Here is a 16,697-nt window from a genome sequence, read left to right as displayed (position 1 = left end):
AATGATCGGTACTGAACCTTACGTGTAGTATCTGTTATTTATTCTAGTATGTGAGATCTAGAAATAAACAGGCATTCCTAAGCTGTAACAGGTAGATTTAATGCGTTCACATAGTAAGCAAATTAGAGTGCAGGAGTTAAATGTTTTCCGGTGCAAAAATGGCTTTGCTGAGGTCATACTGTCAGCTCTGTTTTGCTGTTATTATTACTTTGGGGTTTTGTAAATATTATCTGTGTTGCTATTATGGAATTATAACATTCTGTGTATTGTTATGATATACTATTGCACGGGAGCCAGAGAGCCAAGAGCATTTCTGTAACTCCATGGCTAAGCAGAGCATACTGAAGGCAAACTGCACCGGTTTCAGACCAATCTCAAAGTAGATCTCATCTGAAAGGCTACGGATGGCTTTAGTTTTCCTACACTGAAGTTTTAGCTACTCTCCTAACCTTTAGTCCATCAAAATCATTATTAATAAACTAAACTTTAATAACGCTTGAAACAGTTTACCAATGCCGTCATTGCTGATACCTTTTAAATTTCAGGAAGGACTCAAGAGTGGTTATCTCCTGTAGACTGCAGTCGTGAGCAGTAAGCAGTACTCCTTGCTGCAGTGCAGCAGACTGATGCTAAAAGCATGCAAAACATAAAGCAGCATCTGGCAAATGAGCTGCTGAAGAACCAAACTTCGTTCCCTGTGATTAACACTTTGAGATACTCAGAAATGTGGGGTTCCTCTTAGCCGGGCAATTTATCGCTTCTCTGGATACCTGCAAACCATATACAGCCAGGCATAACACTTCACCTGCTACGCCCAGCTTAGCGTACTGTCTATTCAAGGTTTATGTAGATTAAATATTATCTAACAGATTTCCTTCTTTGATCAAGTGTAGCAACCTCATGGTTTTTGAGACAAAAAAAGCCCTTAGTTTTATTCCCTCAGATTTCATGCCTCCTGCAAAACACAGTGTTTCAGGTAATTTCATGCTAGTCCTTTGACATAGTTTTGAAGTTGACCTTCAAAGCATTGGTTTTGTTGCTCTGTACAGGTGTTTCAGCCTTTCTTGAAGGCCTTTTCAGCCTTAGAATAATATCAAGTTTAGTTTTCCCTTGTTCTGTTGCAGGAACTTTTGAAGGCCTTATTCACCAAGAGCAACAGAGTCTTCAACAAAGAACTCCTTTTTCTTAAAAGAAATGTTACGCAGTAGTTAAAAGTTAAATAGGTGTTAACAAAATATGAGGATTACATATCCCTGTCCTATCCCAGCCTGCTCACTGGTTCTGGTTTCCTGTTCTCCGGGCATTTATCATTTCCCTGGCTCCCCACGTGGCGTCTTCTAATCTATAGGCAGGGACTGATACTCTAATTAAGAAAATGATCATGAAAGAGGAGGCAGGGATGGCATTTCAGGCTGCAGGAGAGGAGCACAAGCCCCGCTGTATCTTGGAGCCTGTGGATTTTCACCTCCTTCAAAACAGTGCGTTCTTTCTGCATTTATTGCTACTCTAGCACATGCTTGGTTAGAGTTGCAGTGATTTACACATAGGGTTTTTTTTTTTGGGGGGGGGGGCTAATGGCACAGAATGCTACTCTCAGGGTAGAAAGGAAACGCAGTGTTTTTGAAATTTTTACCATATGCTTTTTGCATTTTGTTTTTTTCTGGAAAAGTTTTTCTCATCCATTTCTTTCTTAAAAAGTAATATGCTGGGTTTACCTGAGGTCATTAACTGAAAATTCATTGGAAGGGAGAAAAGGTAGTTAGGTTGTAGCGTTGCCCTTGCCGCAATGTGTTTTGTCTTCAAAAGGCCACGACAATAGCTGGATGAAAAGCGAATCTTCAGGAACATTAACTCCCTGTTACTGGATTATCATCCTGCCATAATCCCCCAGGCAGGCCTCCACTCAGCCTTGGTACTCAGGACCCAGCCAAGGACGTAGATCCACCCAGCTGCCATGCTAGCAATTCCTTCCAAGGATATTTTGGTGGTTTATCCGTTCCCCTCCTGAAGCTAGACTTCTCCTGGAGGGGAGGTCCAGGTAGTTTGCATGCCTTGTAGGACATTTAAACATTAAAACTTTGACAGAGAGATGAAAGCAACCTGGAAGTGCTGATCTCCTGCCACACTGCCAGCAAACAGCCATCCCCATCGGAGGCTGCTTTATTTTAGTTTCTGGTACCACTGCTGGGTATCAGCTGACTGGCATTGGTTTGGCCGTGGGAGTTTGATGTGTGTTCGGATGTGCATCTTACGCCTTGTCTTTTACTTTCTCCCCACGCTCCCAAGGTGGGCTCTGTGGTGGCCGTTGGCTGGATACGTTCCAAGAAAGCTGTCGACTGGCGTCTCTTCCGCAACATCTTCCTGGCCTGGTTTGTGACTGTCCCAGTTGCTGGCTTGTTCAGTGCGGGAGTGATGGCGCTGCTGATGTACGGTATTCTGCCTTATGTCTGAAGAGCCTCTTTCTCTGGGAAAAGGGGAAACGGCCAAGCTACTACGGAGGGGAGAAGCGTTCCCGGGAAAGAACCAGTTGGAAAGGATTCATCTTCCATATCTAACTTCTTATCTACTGTACATAACAATGTGTCATATTGGTGACATGGTGATGTGGTGCCATTTCTTATATATTAAAGAAATATATATGCATATAGTAGGTAACAATACCTAAGTTATATTATCAGTGGGGTGAAAATAATTGCTTAGAATTTAATATTTAGTAAGATTTGTACATAGTGTATCATTTTGGTGGCAATTTTTAAATCTTTTGAAGAAGAGTATGGATTAGGAAATGTTTCTTGTCCATTTGATATAAGAAGAAGCGAGGTACAGGACTGCATAACACATGAATTTTTTTAAAGCTATTAAGATACTGGAACAAAAAATGTGCAGAAGTGCTTTTCATAAAATAACTTTGTTCATATCATATTGAACTTTGTGTATCATAGCGTAATGGTTATGGCTTTGTAAATACTTACAAACAGTAACTTTTAAATGGTGCATTTCCCTTATATATTTTGGATAAGAAAGTTTAGGAAGTACCAAAGAAGCAGGGGAATAGCTTGCCAATATTATGTTGTTGTCTACACGTGTGGGCGTGTGTTGTGTTTCCCCACCTCTAATTTAAAGTTGTTTTCACTAAACTACCACCAGCAAAGCTGGGAGAGTACTGTTCATGTCTTAATGTAACTAAAAAAAAAAAAAAAGGCACACAAAAAAAGAGTTACTTCTACTCGTTCTTGTTACCTAGTAGGCATAACACTACTGTCCACGTTTGACTATAGTATACTGGCTTCATTTTGTGGTTTGAAGTATCTCACTGCTCACCTTCTACCTTCCCCTTACAAGGCTTTGCTTCCAGTTGTCTCACTATCGGTTTCAGTGTAAGAACAGACCATCAGTCTCCTCTTTTTTATCTAGCACGTCACAACCACACGATCTCAGGTAAATGAGTGGGATTGTAGGGTCTATGTCATAGCCATGCACAAACACTGAGGAATAACAGCAGGTAGAAAGCAGGTGCTAGTTTTGCGTGATTGATGGTATCGATGCGGAAATGCGTGCTGAACGCTGCATGAGCTGACTTGAGTTACAGTGAGGATGCAAATAAATGCCTGAAGCTGGGATGGTGTCCCCCAGGCAAGTCCCATCCTGTGCCCTGACCAGGCCACCCACGCGCTGCTGTCCACCATCACTAGGGGACAAGACTCTGGCCCTGTATGAATGGGGATCGCATGGTAACCAGCATTTAGGATGAGATTTTTCCCAGCAGCTCGGGTGACCCATATGGGAAACGGCCAGCTACATCCCCTGCACAGCTTTGGAAAGCACATTTGGGTTAAGGTTACTGTTTCTTGGGGAGGAGGCAAGGGCAAAGGGGTGGCCAGATGAGGTTGGGAATCTATTACTGTTTAAATGCTGCTAAAATTTTGATAAACGTTCTTGGTACACCATTGTGACTTTTCCATTGGTCATTCATACTAAATTTATAATAAAATGATAAACAGCCCCTATCACTGTTTGCCTCTTGGATTCTTCAAGCGTTGCTCATCCACGTCACCTGTAACGGGAAAGGGCGCAAAGCAAAGAGCTTCCCCGCTATGGGCAGCTAAATCCTGCTACTTGGCCCTCACTACTTTTTGTTCTCCATCCACTTGGGTCCAGGGTTGGAGTTAGGCCAAGATGCTGAACCGGAGCTCTGTGCGGCGCTAACACCCCCCCCCATTTATTTCTGCTGCGGGGCTGGCATCGCTCCCGCCTGCTCTAGCAGCTCCATTTCTGTGGCGAGCGTGCAAGGTCAGAGGGTGCCTGGGTGCCTCCCGTCCATGCAGCCATCCCGGGCACCCTCTGGCTCGGGCTGCTTTCTGCCAGGGATCTGGGAAACCCCCTGCCTTTCAGGGACCCCTAAACATCACGCTGTTCATGACACCGTTGGCTCTTGGTTTGCAAGTGATCTGAAACCCTAGCCCAGTTATATAAATAGTGGTAGCAACTGGGTAGGACGGGTGGCCAGCGACTGAGTGACACAACCAGCTCGTGAGCACGTGAAGACAATTTAAGACCCAGGGGTGGGTGCAGGCTTGTTAACCATAACTGAAAAAAAGGGGGTGGGCAGAGGTGCACGGACACTCCTGGCAGAGTGGCGTCATACTTGTAGAGGGGATCTCCATCTACAAGTGGTTCATCAAGGGCTGGCCCCAAGTGGAGGCTTTCCAAGCCCGGCCCAATGACCTGCTCATCTGCACCTACCCCAAATCCGGTGAGTGGCCATGGCTGGCGCAGAGATGGGGCGGGAAGGTGGCAGGCACAGGGTGCCTGCCGATGGCCATGAAACCCTCCCGCCGCGCTGCAGACACCATGTGGCTCAGCAAGATCTTGGACATGATCTACCACGACGACGACATGGAGAAATGCAAGTGGGATGCCATCTTCAACCGGGTGCCCTTCCTGGACATGAAGGCCCCCGATATGCCAAACGGTGGGTCCTGTGGCAACATCGTCATCGTTGCCACAACGTTGCCCTGCTAACCCTCTCGCTCCCTAGGCATCGAGCTGCTGGCCGAGATGCCTTCACTGCGTCTGGTGAAGACCCACCTCCCTGTCCAGCTGCTCCTCGTCTCCTTCCAGGACCAGGTGGGTGCTGCTGCGGACCAGGGCGCCCCACGGGGGGATCCCCAGCCCTGCCACCCCCCGACCAACATCACCTGCCCCCCCAGGTGATCTGCGTCTCCCGCAACCCCAAGGATGTGGCTGTCTCCTACTACTACTTTTACCAGATGGCAAAGATGCACCTCGACCCCAGCATGATGGAGGAGTTTCTGCAGAACTTCAGGGCTGGGAAAGGTGGGAGTCAAACTGGGGACAAATCCTGCCCCCCCAGGACTTCCTAACTGCACAAGGTGGCCATTGGCCTGCAGTGGCCTACGGGTCCTGGTATGCCCATGTGAAAGACTGGTGGGAGAAGAGGAAGGAGAAGCTGAGGACATGAAGCAGGTGAGGGTGAGGAGGGTGGCGGGGCCAGGGGGGGAAGGCTGGGGGCACCATGCTGCCCCCCCCCGTCCCCTTGGGGCCAGCTTGCGTGCCTGCCTGGGCGCCTGCCTCCACAGAACCCCCAGCATGAGGTGCAGAAGATCGCCCAGTTCCTGGGCAAGGAGGTGGCTGAGGGCAAGGTGGCGAAGATCGTCCACCACATCTCCTTCCAGGAGATGAGGAAAAACCCTACCGCCAACTATGAGACCCTGCCAAGCTGGGTGATGGACCACAGCCTGTCGTCCTTCCTGTGGAAAGGGGGGCAGCCATGCCATGAGCAGACCTTCCCACAGCCCCCCACAGCATTAAATTGCTGCTGCAGATTGCCCTGGGGCAATGTCTGCTTGATTTTCTCGCCCTCCTCCAGGGTTCACTGGGGACTGGAAAAACCATTTCACGGTGGCCCAGAAAGAGCGCTTTGACAAGTGCTACAAGGAGCAGATGGAAGGCTCCGACCTCTGCTTCCGCATGGAGATATGAGGGGATGCTGTGAACACCAGCGGCACGGCCTGGCATGGTGTGGCAGGTGCGCAAGTTGCCACTGCTGTGTTTCGCAGGTGCCTCTCCGTGGAGAGGAGGGTCAGGGTTTCCCCCCACCACATTGCCAGGGGGGGTTCTGCTCTGGTTTTCAGAAGTGGAGGTGGGGTTGCATGCCCCTCACCATGCTGGGAATGGATTGTGAGCTTCTTCGAGAGCCATCCTTGCAGGCGAAATCTGGGTCCGGCCTCACTGTATCATGAAATTTTGTGCAGCCTTGAGAATCGCCAGTGATTTGTTTTCCCTTCTGGCAATAAAGTGTGATGGTGGTGGGGAGGGTGAGCTTTGATCTGCGGCTAAAGGTTAAAGCAACAAGTGGAAGGACTGGCTTCGCCAGCTCCCCCATCTGCCAATAAAACCCCTTTGCCGGGTACGTTTTAGTAAAAGGCATGGTTGTGCAAGCAAGCAGTGGTGGCTGTCCTGCTCTGGGTACCTGGCCCCTTCCTTTTTTTATTACATTTACAGCAAAGGCAAAGAGCAAATACAGAGTCCTGGGTCTCCCAGCAGCATAAAACTGCATGCGTTTAATATCCAAAGGCTCTGTCCTTATGGAGCTTGCAGTGATGCTCAGCCTGACCCTGAGCATGGCTTGCTGCCACAAGAAATTGCTAAGGAGCCTGCAGGAGCTAGGAAATGCTTGCAGGGCAAAATTTTCCTACGGAAAATATCACTCTCAGGCCCTGAAACCTCACCTACAAAGCAAACAGTGGTGCCAGAGGGAGCAGAGACCTGGCAATCAGTGGAAAAAAACCCGAAGTGGCCATGAGGTACCAGTGACCTTGCTGTCCCCGCACCTCCCGCACGCACCGGTGCTTTTATGCCCCTGGATTGCTGCAAATCCTTTTACAAAGCAGGCAGTGTGTGTGTGTGGGGGGGTCTGCCCCAAGGTCTCCGGGCAGAGAGAAATTTTCATTGCTACTTCATGGCTGGGTGAGATCTTGCAAGCATCCCCCCCCCCCCCGCAAAGCCGAGTCCCGGACCCTGGCGGGGTCGAGCTCTGGCATATCGCTTTATTTCCCCAAAAGGGGGCTCTTCCCAAAAAGCCCGGCACAGGGTTTGCCTATGTAGCCTGGTCCTCCGTGAGCTGCCAAACCCCGAGTGCCTCTGGGAACGCTTGTCCCAGCAAGCTGCCTCCATGAGCCCAGATCCCACCACTGCTGCGCGCAAGCTGCTTGTACGCTGCAATTATTTTTATCGGGAATTTTCCAGGTGCAGCTGTGAAAACAGGTGCTAAGTGAATGGGGGGGGGACCCCAAACACCTGTGTTTTTCTTCAGCTCAGCATGTGCAGGAGGAGAAAAGACACATCAGCTCCAGGAAGGAGCTGGGGACAGTCTGTGAAGTCCCCCTGCTCCTCAATGCTGATGGACAGGGAGTGAGGTGGAGAAATTCCAGGAAAAAAACAGACGCTATTCTGATTTCCCCTTGCCCCAAGTGGCAGAGACCCTTTAAATGAGGAGCAATTTGGGGCAGGCAAATGCGCAAGCCATTCTCCACGCCCAGCTCCTATTTTTCCTCTCCTGCTTGTTTACTACTCAGCTTATTTTCCCGCTGAAGGGAGATAAGAAGGAGAATTTTAATCACCGCCGCCTTTAAACCCTTTCCCCAGTAACGCAGTATCTGCTGCAGCGGCATTTTGCAGCCCTGCGGCGCCTGAACTTTGGCCCCGCACCGACCAGTGTGCTGGGGGTTGGCCCATGGGCCCCGCCAACCCCCAGTGTCCCACTAGCGGCCCCAGTGCGGAGACGTGTGTGTCCCCCCCCCCCCGCCCCTGGTCAGCAGTGTAAGCCCGGGTTTTGCAGAGGGTGGGCACTGAGTACTGCCCAACTCATCACAGGCATGGGGCTGGGAGCCTCTGCGACCCCCCGCCGCCGGTTCGTTCTCTGCCCGCGCTCCTCCCTTCGTACTGCCGGGTCCGGGTTGCTCCGACTCCCTTCCCGGAGGAGGTCCCCGGGCCTCCGGCATCCTCAGGCACCTCCCCACGCCTCCATTTTCCATGCGGAGCCGGGGTGTTTTGGTGGGGGGAAGAATAAACCCCCTTTTCCCCACTCCGCGCTGAGCTTTTCCCTCCTGCCCCCCCGGCAAGACCACTCGCGCCAGAGACAGGTAAAGGGGAGGCCTGAGCCGTGGGCATCGTGGGGGTCCCAGCCAGCCTCCCCCAGCCGGGGGGATGCCGGCGGTGCGGGAAGGCGAGCTGGTTACTGATTGACTGCCCACAAAGCCGGCTCGGTGACTCGAGTGCAGTCGCTGTCCCCAGGCAAGGCGGAAAACTGCTCCTTTTCAGTGCTTCAAGCCGAAGCCGGGCTGCCCGGCGCAGCGATTTGGCAGCCACCATTTCAGGTGGGTTTGGCCCCCTCTCTGGGATGCCTGCCTTTCCCCTTTTCCTTTGTCTGTGGTATTTAAACCCGTTTAAGCAGGATGCCTCCCTGCCACCAGGCTTTCGCGCTACTCTGCAGCACTCCCTTTGCAGGCAGTAGTTGCAAACTCCATTTTTCCGAGAGCTCAAGTGCCGGGCAGAAATCACTTCCGGAAATACAGATGTGCACTTGGAGTGCGCAGCAATATGTGGGGCTTTTGGGGCTAAAACCTGACCACCCTGCCAGCAGAGTTGCTCTGGCTTTAGAAGACACCTCTAGTACATTTAAAGCCTAGATGTTTTGCCTGATCTCTGCTTGTGAGGGAGGTGTAATAGGAGCAATAGAGGACCAGGTGGAAAAGAGGCAGGGTGCCTCAGCTGAAGTCCAAGGGCAGGTGAAGAAAGGTATGGGGTCAGGGCTGCCCACTCGTGCTGCTTCCCAGCCACGTGAGGGTGCCCCAGCAGCCCAGGTTTAAGATCCCTGTGAGTTTAATTTAGCTGCTTGTAAAGGAGTGAGTCACGTCTGAAGCAACAGCTATTGGAGGGACCTGCCCTTTTGCAAAGCAGCAGCCCTCCCTTCCCCAAAGCTTTCCTCCTATCACCCCGAAAGCCAGAGAGGGAGACTGATCCCTGCTCCCAGCTGCTTCTCACCACCAACCCAACTCTGCAAGGAGCCGGCTGGCCCCCGACGCCCTTCCTGGCTCTGGCAGGATGGCCTCAGCGGATGCCCTCCTGCGGCAGCCCTGGCACACAGTCCACGGCCTCCCCATGGTCTACGCCTTCGCCTGCAACTGGGAGCGGGTCGACGCCTTCCAGAGCCGCCCCGAGGACATCGTGGTGGCCACCTTCCCCAAATCTGGTGAGCTCCCTCCCGCGGGGGCACCAGAAAGGGGCTCCCCCAAGGGAGGCATTGGCCCAGAGCCACCCTGGTGGGCTGGGCATGGGCACAGGGCGGGTGGGATGCCAAAAAGGCAGCGGGAGCTGGGAGGGGGATCCCACTCGGGAACTGAGCCAGCTGGAGGTCCGGCCTCTCCTCGCCAGGCACCACCTGGGTGAGCGAGATCGTGGACATGATCCTGAAAGGCGGCGACCCTGAGAAGTGCAAGCAGGATGCCATCACCAGCCGGGTGCCCATGCTGGAGTTCGCTGCCCCCGGGATGCCGGCAGGTAGCAGGGCCAGGGGTGGCACGGGGCCAGCAGGGGTGGCATGCGGGGACAGCTCGCAGCAGGAGCATGCCGGTGGAAACCTCCTTTCCAGGCACAGAGCAGCTGGCAGCGATGCCATCCCCGCGCATCATCAAGACCCACATCCCAGCCCACCTCCTGCCCAAGTCCTTCTGGGAAAACCGCTGCAAGGTAACCGGCCGCTGGTGCGGGGAGCAGAGCAGAGCCCTGCAGGGAACTTGCGTAGGCCAGGTTGCAAATGCACCCCCTCCGCAGGTGGTCTATGTGGCCCGTAATGCCAAGGATGTGGCTGTCTCCTTCTACCACTTTGACCTGATGAACAAGCTGCACCCGCACCCCGGCACCTGGGCCGAGTACCTGGAGGAATTTATGGCGGGCAGAGGTGGGTCTGGGGGCAGCACCCACGCATGCAGCCCCAGGGGGACGTACATGGCGGTGTGGGGTGCCGGGGTGATGCTGTGTCCCCCCATGACACACCCCCGGCCCCGCCCCACCATGCAGTGGCCTACGGCTCCTGGCATGACCACGTGAAGGGCTACTGGGAGCGGAGGAAGGAGCACCCCATCCTCTACCTCTTCTACGAGGATATGAAGGAGGTGAGGTCTTGGGGGGGACGGGGATGTTGGCGGTGCAGGGGCCAGGGCTGAACGTCTGCGTCATTCCTGGCAGGACCCGCGGCGGGAGATTGGGAAGGTGGCGCGGTTCCTGCAGCGGGAGCTGCCACCGGTGGCACTGGACGCTGTTGCCCGCCACACCTCCTTTGAGGCCATGCGGGACAACCCCACCACCAACTACAGCATGGTGCCTGCTGGCCTCATGGACCACCATGTCTCCCCCTTCATGCGCAAAGGTGAGTGGCCCCTGGCCCCCCTGTGCAGTCCCCCCTGCCGTCGTGGCCCCACTCACCCCCGTCTCGCCTGGCCCCAGGTATCGCCGGCGACTGGAAGAACCACTTCACCGTGGCCCAGAGCGAGCGCTTTGATGAGGATTACGCCTGGAAGATGGCAGGGACCGACCTGCACTTTCGCACTGAGCTCTGAGGATGGTGGCTGCCATGCGCCGCACAGCCACCGCCGGAGCCCCTTGGCCCCTTTTTCTGCCCCCCCCCCCCCCCCCCAATATCGCCTCTTGGCATTAGCACTGCCCCAGCACCCGGTTGCATCTCTAATTTTCTCATGCAAGAGGCGGTTTTGCGAAAATGGAGTTTGCTGCCTGCATGGTCACTGATTGCCCAAGGAAACCTCCTGCCTGTGTAAAGGTTACTCCAGTGCTAGAAACCTGGCGGAGTCTCCTGCAGTTAATATTGCACTTGCTGCGTGTCCACCTCCCCGGACGTGTCTGGGCGATGGCCTGTGCAAAGGCCATTTTGAAGAAGTAACACCAGCTTTTCAGATACCAGGCGTGTATTTCCGATTAAGCCAGGAGCCCCAAGTCCCACCTGTGGCGAGTGCTTGGGGGGCCCCTTGGTCTGTGAGCCCCCAAACACGCGCCGGCGCGGTGAAACTTCCAGCGCGCAACAAATAAAGGCGGTTTGCGGCCCCAGCAGGCGTCTCTCTGCAAGCTCCCCTCTTACCTCGGCATCGCATCAGTGGGCATCAGAAAAGCCCCCGCTGAGGTCACACTTTGGGGCCAGGGTGTGGGGGGGAATGGTACACAGCACGGTTATGGCCACGCACTCCCCCCAGCTGCCGGGGCCATGGGGGAGAGGGGAGGTGAGGGGCCAGGGGCGCGCCGGCGGGGATAGAGACCCTTCCCTGCACTGGTGGCGCTGGTTTCTCCGAGGGGAACCGCAGTCCTGGGGACAGGGATGGGCTGCCTGGCTGCCCCGGGGAAGGGCTGGGGGCCAGCTGTTCCCTGAGGGAGGAATAAAGCCAACAGCAAAAGGAGGATTTACTGATCGCTCTTGTGCTGTTCTGCTCCCAGGGACCTGGAAACTTGGCTTTTGCTGTGCCAGTCGCCCTGCGACTGAGTCTTCCATAAGGTACGCCTGGTTTCCCTTCAAGGGAAGCCCTCTCCTGCCCAAGCGTCCAAAGGTGAGGTCTGTCCAGCCGCAGAGGTTTGCTCAGTCCCCTTGACCTGTATCAGGGAATTTCCAAAGCAGTGCGTCCAAAAAAATGTGGATAAATGACACCAGGCAATGACGCAGCATATAAACATAGCCACGTGTGTGTGTGTAGGGAAATAAGCTTGATAAATCCAGGTTCTTTAAAAATAGCTATTTTCTTAATGTTGCAACTGCTTAAGAAAGCTGGAAGGAAGCTGCGAGTCTGATGGTCGTTTGCTAGCCTCACCTGCCTTTCTCTGCTCTCTTTTGTTTGATACCTGCGCCAGAAAGTAACTTGCCAGTGACTTGGAGGAAATATTCATTACTTGTAGGCACAAAGTGTCCCCGAGGATGCAACTTCTTTCTCAAAGGTGGATGAAATAGTCCAAGAGGTTGAAAATTTGACTAAGTTCACAGGGAGGTCTGCCTTCTTGAGGGGAATGCTCTGCAAAAGGTACTTGGCTCATACTGTAATTCCCATCGACTCCGAGTCCCCATATTGGTATCAGTGGGCCTTGTGGTGCCTGAACACATTCCTGGATTTGGCTTTGCAAGATTAACAGAAGTCCACACAATACATCTAAAAGGGGGGGAAAAAAAGCATATTTGACTTTGTGCTCCATTAACGGAGGCGAGCTGGAGCAGGAACCAGCATCAACAGCAACTACTAGCGTCATTAACACGGGTCAGACCTGCAGATGCTCGTCACCACAGGACAAGTGCAGTATCGCTCTCCTCCAGGATGACTTTTTGGCTGTGGAGTCCTCATGGCCCTGATTCGGGTGTAAGAGATGGGGCTGGGCAAAATCCAGGGAAGGAGTTTTATTGTAAGTCATAATAAAATAATTACAAATGTTTTTTGCTTCTCTCTCTGATATTAAAAGCTTCTCTGTGTTTTATAATGCATTTTTTGTGTATTTCTTAGTCACGCTAATTTATTACGTTGTTGACAACTACGCAGCAGGCTCTGAACCTCTGTCCCTTCTTATGTTGCAGTATCAATATAAACAAAGCTGAGCCAGAAGTGCCTAAAGAGGAGCCAGATGAAATAAGACAGGTAATTACAGACATGAACAGAGAGACCTGAACTTCAGGTAGCTTCAGTCACATCTCCTTTCACATGGAATAGATGCCCCACAGAAAAGGAGCTCCTGGGCTGGACACGGCTGCTCCATGTCCGGTCGCTCTGTCCAAGTTATATCAGTATCATGATGTGTTTCTGCAGGAATTTCCCCCCACTGTTCCTGTCGGACACTGTTCTCCACTGATGCGAACTAGTTGTTTCTATGTAATTTGTTCCAGGCACTTTCTTCCTTCCACTATGTTTCTTATATGTCTATTATTTGTTGCTGCTTTGGTTTAAAGCCAGGCTTTCTAAACCCCCCCGCTTTGTTCCTTAGATGTGTTGTGTTTGTGTGGATGCACATGTAGATTCGGTCATGTTTCTGCTGCATCTGTGGTCTGTTTAGATGACACTTTAATGACACCTCTGGCAACTTTATAATACAGATATGGCTCCAGTAAAATGTAAAGGGGCATACAGCATGCGTCAAAACCCCCTTTTGCTCTCCAGTGTCAATAAGAACTGTTTTTTTTTTTTTTTTTTTTTTTTTTTAATATCTTTTTGTCCCTGGGCTCAAAGTGATCCCTGGGGGCTGTTTGCACTTTCCTGATCCTAGTTGAAGAGCTGCAACATAACCAGCTAGGGGAGGCCAAAATGTTGTGCACCAAAGGTTTTGCATAGACGTAGGCTGCTAAGCCTCTGGGAAAGAAGCAAGGATTCAATTATAATGAGGCCGGAGGAGGTAGCTCAGAAGTAATTGTGTGCTTAAAAGCACAATCTAACAAATTTGAGCAGGATGAAGCTCCCTCGTAAACATACTTGTAAGACCAGCATCTTGAATCGTTTGATATGAAAGCGGAGACTATATTCCTGTTGCTTGTTGACGCCAAGGTGCAAGCAGCGTGCGTGGAAACCCTGGAGGCGGGCAGTTCCTCACCGCTATGCATGGACGCCCAGGTGCAAACTTCCAGTCCCAAACTGAAGAAGACACCTCCTGCGCTCTCACTAGCGGTGGCTCAGGTGCAAACCTCAGCACTCGCAGTCACAGAAGAGGAAGGTGATCTTCCTTCGTATGTGGAGGCCGAGGTACTGACGACATCGGAAGCAGAGGATATTCTTCCTTCTCCTTCACACAGCAAGGCTCATTTGGGCTCCTCCTGCCCGGAAACACCAGAGGCACAGGACACAGCAGCCCCCGCAGAAATCATGCCCACGCCTCCAGAGCTAACAGACGCCAAGACACAAACTTCTCATGCTGAAATACCTCTGGGGAAGAAACGGCGCTCCTCGCAATTACAGGTTGAGGCTCAAGTACAAACCTCCAGACTGGATTTTCCAGGAGCAGAGGAGGTGCCTCCATGTGCCTCTCAGACAGATGTGCAGAAACAATCCTCCATGCCCGAATTACCACAGAGTAAGGTGCCTCTCTCTGCGTCCCAGATGGAGCCTCAATGTGTCTCAGCAGAGGAAAAGCTGTCTGTGCCCTCCATGCATGCTGAAATACAAGAAAAAGAGGCGTCACAGGCAACACCAGCGAGGAAGCCATCTCGGACCACCCATGCTGAGGCCGAGGTGCAAACTTCACATATTGATATACCTCCGGGGAATAAATGGCGGGCGTTCCGTTTAGGTACCGAGGCCCAGATACAAACTTCGTACCCAAAACTGCCAGTGTCAAACAGCAAAACTTTGCCTCTGCAAGATACCTGGGTGGCTTAGGGCCTTGAGCATGCTGCATGCCAGAAGTAAGTAGAAAAAGTTATTTCTGCTGTTATTTCCCCCTGACAGAGCTGAGCTTTGCTTTGCTTCTGATTTTTTTGACCAGAAAGCTAGCAGGAAGATAAGGCTTATGTACAATTGGTGGATTCAGTCAAAATTTAGCAGAAAACCCATTTTAGCATTAATTCCCTTATGGGGCTTATATATGAATAAATCACTACTTATGAATACTTTGCAACAGAAGAATAAATTAGTGCTTGGCATTGGGGGCGGAGGGAGCTTGTTCCCCAGTTCTGCGCTCCCAGTCACGCGGGGGACCCCTGCCCCAAGACAGCCTAGTCCTTGCCGACTCCTCCGTGGGCTAATTCAACAGCCGGGCCCAACAGCAAACTAACCTGCTAAAATAAGTGGTTGGTGAGCCAAACCGATGCAGCGAAAGGCCTGGCCTTGGGAAGGGAAACAAACCTTGCCCTGAAGCCTTTCTCATTTTGATTTTTTTTTTTTCCCTTGCAGAGTGGTAAAAGCCCCCATGCGAGCCACCCCAGTGCCTGTGTCAAGGTGTCCCTGCAGCATCAGAATGGCAATAAAAAGAATCCATTAAATCTTAAACTGAATCAATAAAAACAAGTGAAATATTATAAATGGAAGCTGCAGCATTTTTGTCCTAGAGTCGGAGTGCAGAAGGCTGAGATATCAAGACATAAATTTGCTGAGTAGGTGGGGTTATGACAGGGATGCCAGCGTGTTAACCTGTGCTGGCATTTTTCTATCACCCTTAGGGATAATGAGGAAGTAGGTGTTTTACTGGACATGAGTACATGCGCCTCTGCAAACATTTCTCCTTCCACTGCCACTTCTGTCTGTACTTGGGGATGAACCAATCTTATTATACACTCCAGGTTTCACCATCTGGACAGTTTCCCCAACAAAAATGATAGTCTTTTACAACTCAGAATTTCATGTTAACCTTCAGTCCAGAAGTGGCTTTCCTGAAATAACTGAAAGGAAAACTGCAGAGCTGTTTTGCGTGCCTTGGGGCAAAAGCCTCTGTTTCCTACCCTGGTGCTGAACTTTTGAGGTGCTGGTTGTCACTGGAGTATTATGGAAATAATATAGAGGTGTCATGCACACTGTAGTCCTCATTCAGTGAAATGGTGATGATATCCACATGTGGCAAACACTAGTCTGTATTCCTTAACTTTTGCATAACTAGCCTTACCCTCAAAGAACCTGTAATCGTTAAAGTTGGAGGTTGTATCCATTTCCATAGCAATTCTTAGTAATGCTACACATATGAAATACAGCCACTTAACATCATCTGCAGTGCTCAGCCCTGCTTTACTCTTGTTTGTTGGATTTTGCCCCTTAATCCTCTCAAAATGTTTATCTTCTTTTTGCATTAAGAGTAACCTGAGTATCATCTTTATTAGCTAGCCATAGAGATAAGTAGAATATAACGCTCCAGTTCCACTAGTAAGAGCTCTTGTTTTCTACAGAGTAATTAGGTAATGATGGATTAGAAACAAAACCCTAAGAAATTCAGAGGAACCAGCAACTCTAAATCTCCCTAGGCTTGCCCTTGCAGGGAAACATCATGAGCTGTACCAATGCAATCCTATAGCAAAGTTCCCACCTGCCCTAGCCAATGTGACACGGCCTTTTGATACTTGTCAGAAGAGCTTTCCTGAAGTTTCCTATAGGACTTTCCCAAGTAAGCTCAAATAACCTGAAAAAAAGATATGAAACTAAATGCAAAGGTCTGTGGAGAGATCATACAGAAACTAATAGCATTAAGGCCTCATTGCTGTTGATATACTGGGGATATAATTGCCCCAAATTCTGAAAGTTTAGAAAGAGCCAAGTTGAATATTATGGGCAGAATTTTAAAAACATGGAGGCCTATCTATAGGTTCCTGCATTTCTACGTCTTTAAAACTGTGTCTTGATTTCCAGAATCGAGGGCCACACACCCAGCATTTACCAGCAAGGTCAATATATGGACTTTTGAAAAACTCTGTGCTTGAACCACAAGATTGTATTGGTTTCTGTGGATAGTTTGTAAGCAAGTCTATTATTTAACATCCAATTTTTTAAAGATCCTGTTTTCCTAGCTAGGATCCTAACAGGAGTGAAAGAAATGTTTTTAACCACTTAGCAGTCAGACACTGCATTCCTGAGTGGTAGCTACTGGATGCAAAGTCCTTCTGAGAATCTGGCTCTGTAATAATGTTATAATATTCCCTAGCACAGGAAAGATAATCTTGACTATTA

General features: G+C 50.9%; 3 protein-coding genes across 12 annotated transcripts in view; all 3 read left to right on the top strand.

The window, feature by feature from the left end:
- SLC20A2 (solute carrier family 20 member 2) overlaps positions 1-4,007 on the top strand; it is a 58,930-nt gene extending 54,923 nt beyond the window's left edge. For 2 of the 3 annotated variants that reach the window (XM_067297333.1, XM_067297334.1), the window contains exon 11: positions 2,287-4,007. In XM_067297333.1, the coding sequence (XP_067153434.1) occupies positions 2,287-2,451 (165 nt within the window). In that variant the 3' untranslated portion in view covers positions 2,452-4,007. The remainder of the gene's footprint in view (positions 1-2,286) is intronic. The other variant, XM_067297335.1, reaches the window with a different exon arrangement.
- Positions 3,620-6,003, top strand: LOC106484344 (sulfotransferase 1 family member D1-like). The gene is given in 9 exon segments (XM_067296984.1): positions 3,620-3,731; positions 4,652-4,753; positions 4,847-4,972; positions 5,039-5,127; positions 5,211-5,337; positions 5,412-5,465; positions 5,468-5,487; positions 5,601-5,784; positions 5,894-6,003. Coding segments are annotated over 9 exon segments (924 nt in total).
- A 2,049-nt stretch (positions 6,004-8,052) lies between these two features.
- On the top strand, positions 8,053-12,546 carry LOC106484343 (sulfotransferase 1B1-like). Of its 8 annotated transcripts, none has more exons than XM_067297331.1 (8): positions 8,053-8,165; positions 9,087-9,274; positions 9,457-9,582; positions 9,674-9,771; positions 9,856-9,982; positions 10,102-10,196; positions 10,270-10,450; positions 10,528-12,546. In XM_067297331.1, exons 2-8 carry the CDS (start codon positions 9,127-9,129, stop codon positions 10,638-10,640), a joined length of 888 nt encoding a protein of 295 aa, XP_067153432.1. In that variant the 5' UTR covers positions 8,053-8,165; positions 9,087-9,126; the 3' UTR covers positions 10,641-12,546. The 8 variants fall into 8 exon arrangements, with proteins under 8 accessions (XP_067153432.1, XP_067153430.1, XP_067153429.1 ...); XM_067297329.1 differs by having other exon boundaries at positions 9,030-9,274; XM_067297328.1 differs by having other exon boundaries at positions 9,026-9,274.
- Positions 12,547-16,697: the final 4,151 nt, after the last annotated feature.

Source organism: Apteryx mantelli, chromosome 5 (genome assembly GCF_036417845.1).
Source record: "Apteryx mantelli isolate bAptMan1 chromosome 5, bAptMan1.hap1, whole genome shotgun sequence".
Lineage (NCBI taxonomy): Eukaryota > Metazoa > Chordata > Aves > Apterygiformes > Apterygidae > Apteryx > Apteryx mantelli.
The sequence above is the reverse complement of the archived record's forward strand: the minus strand, read 5'-3'. Positions and strand labels throughout refer to the sequence as shown.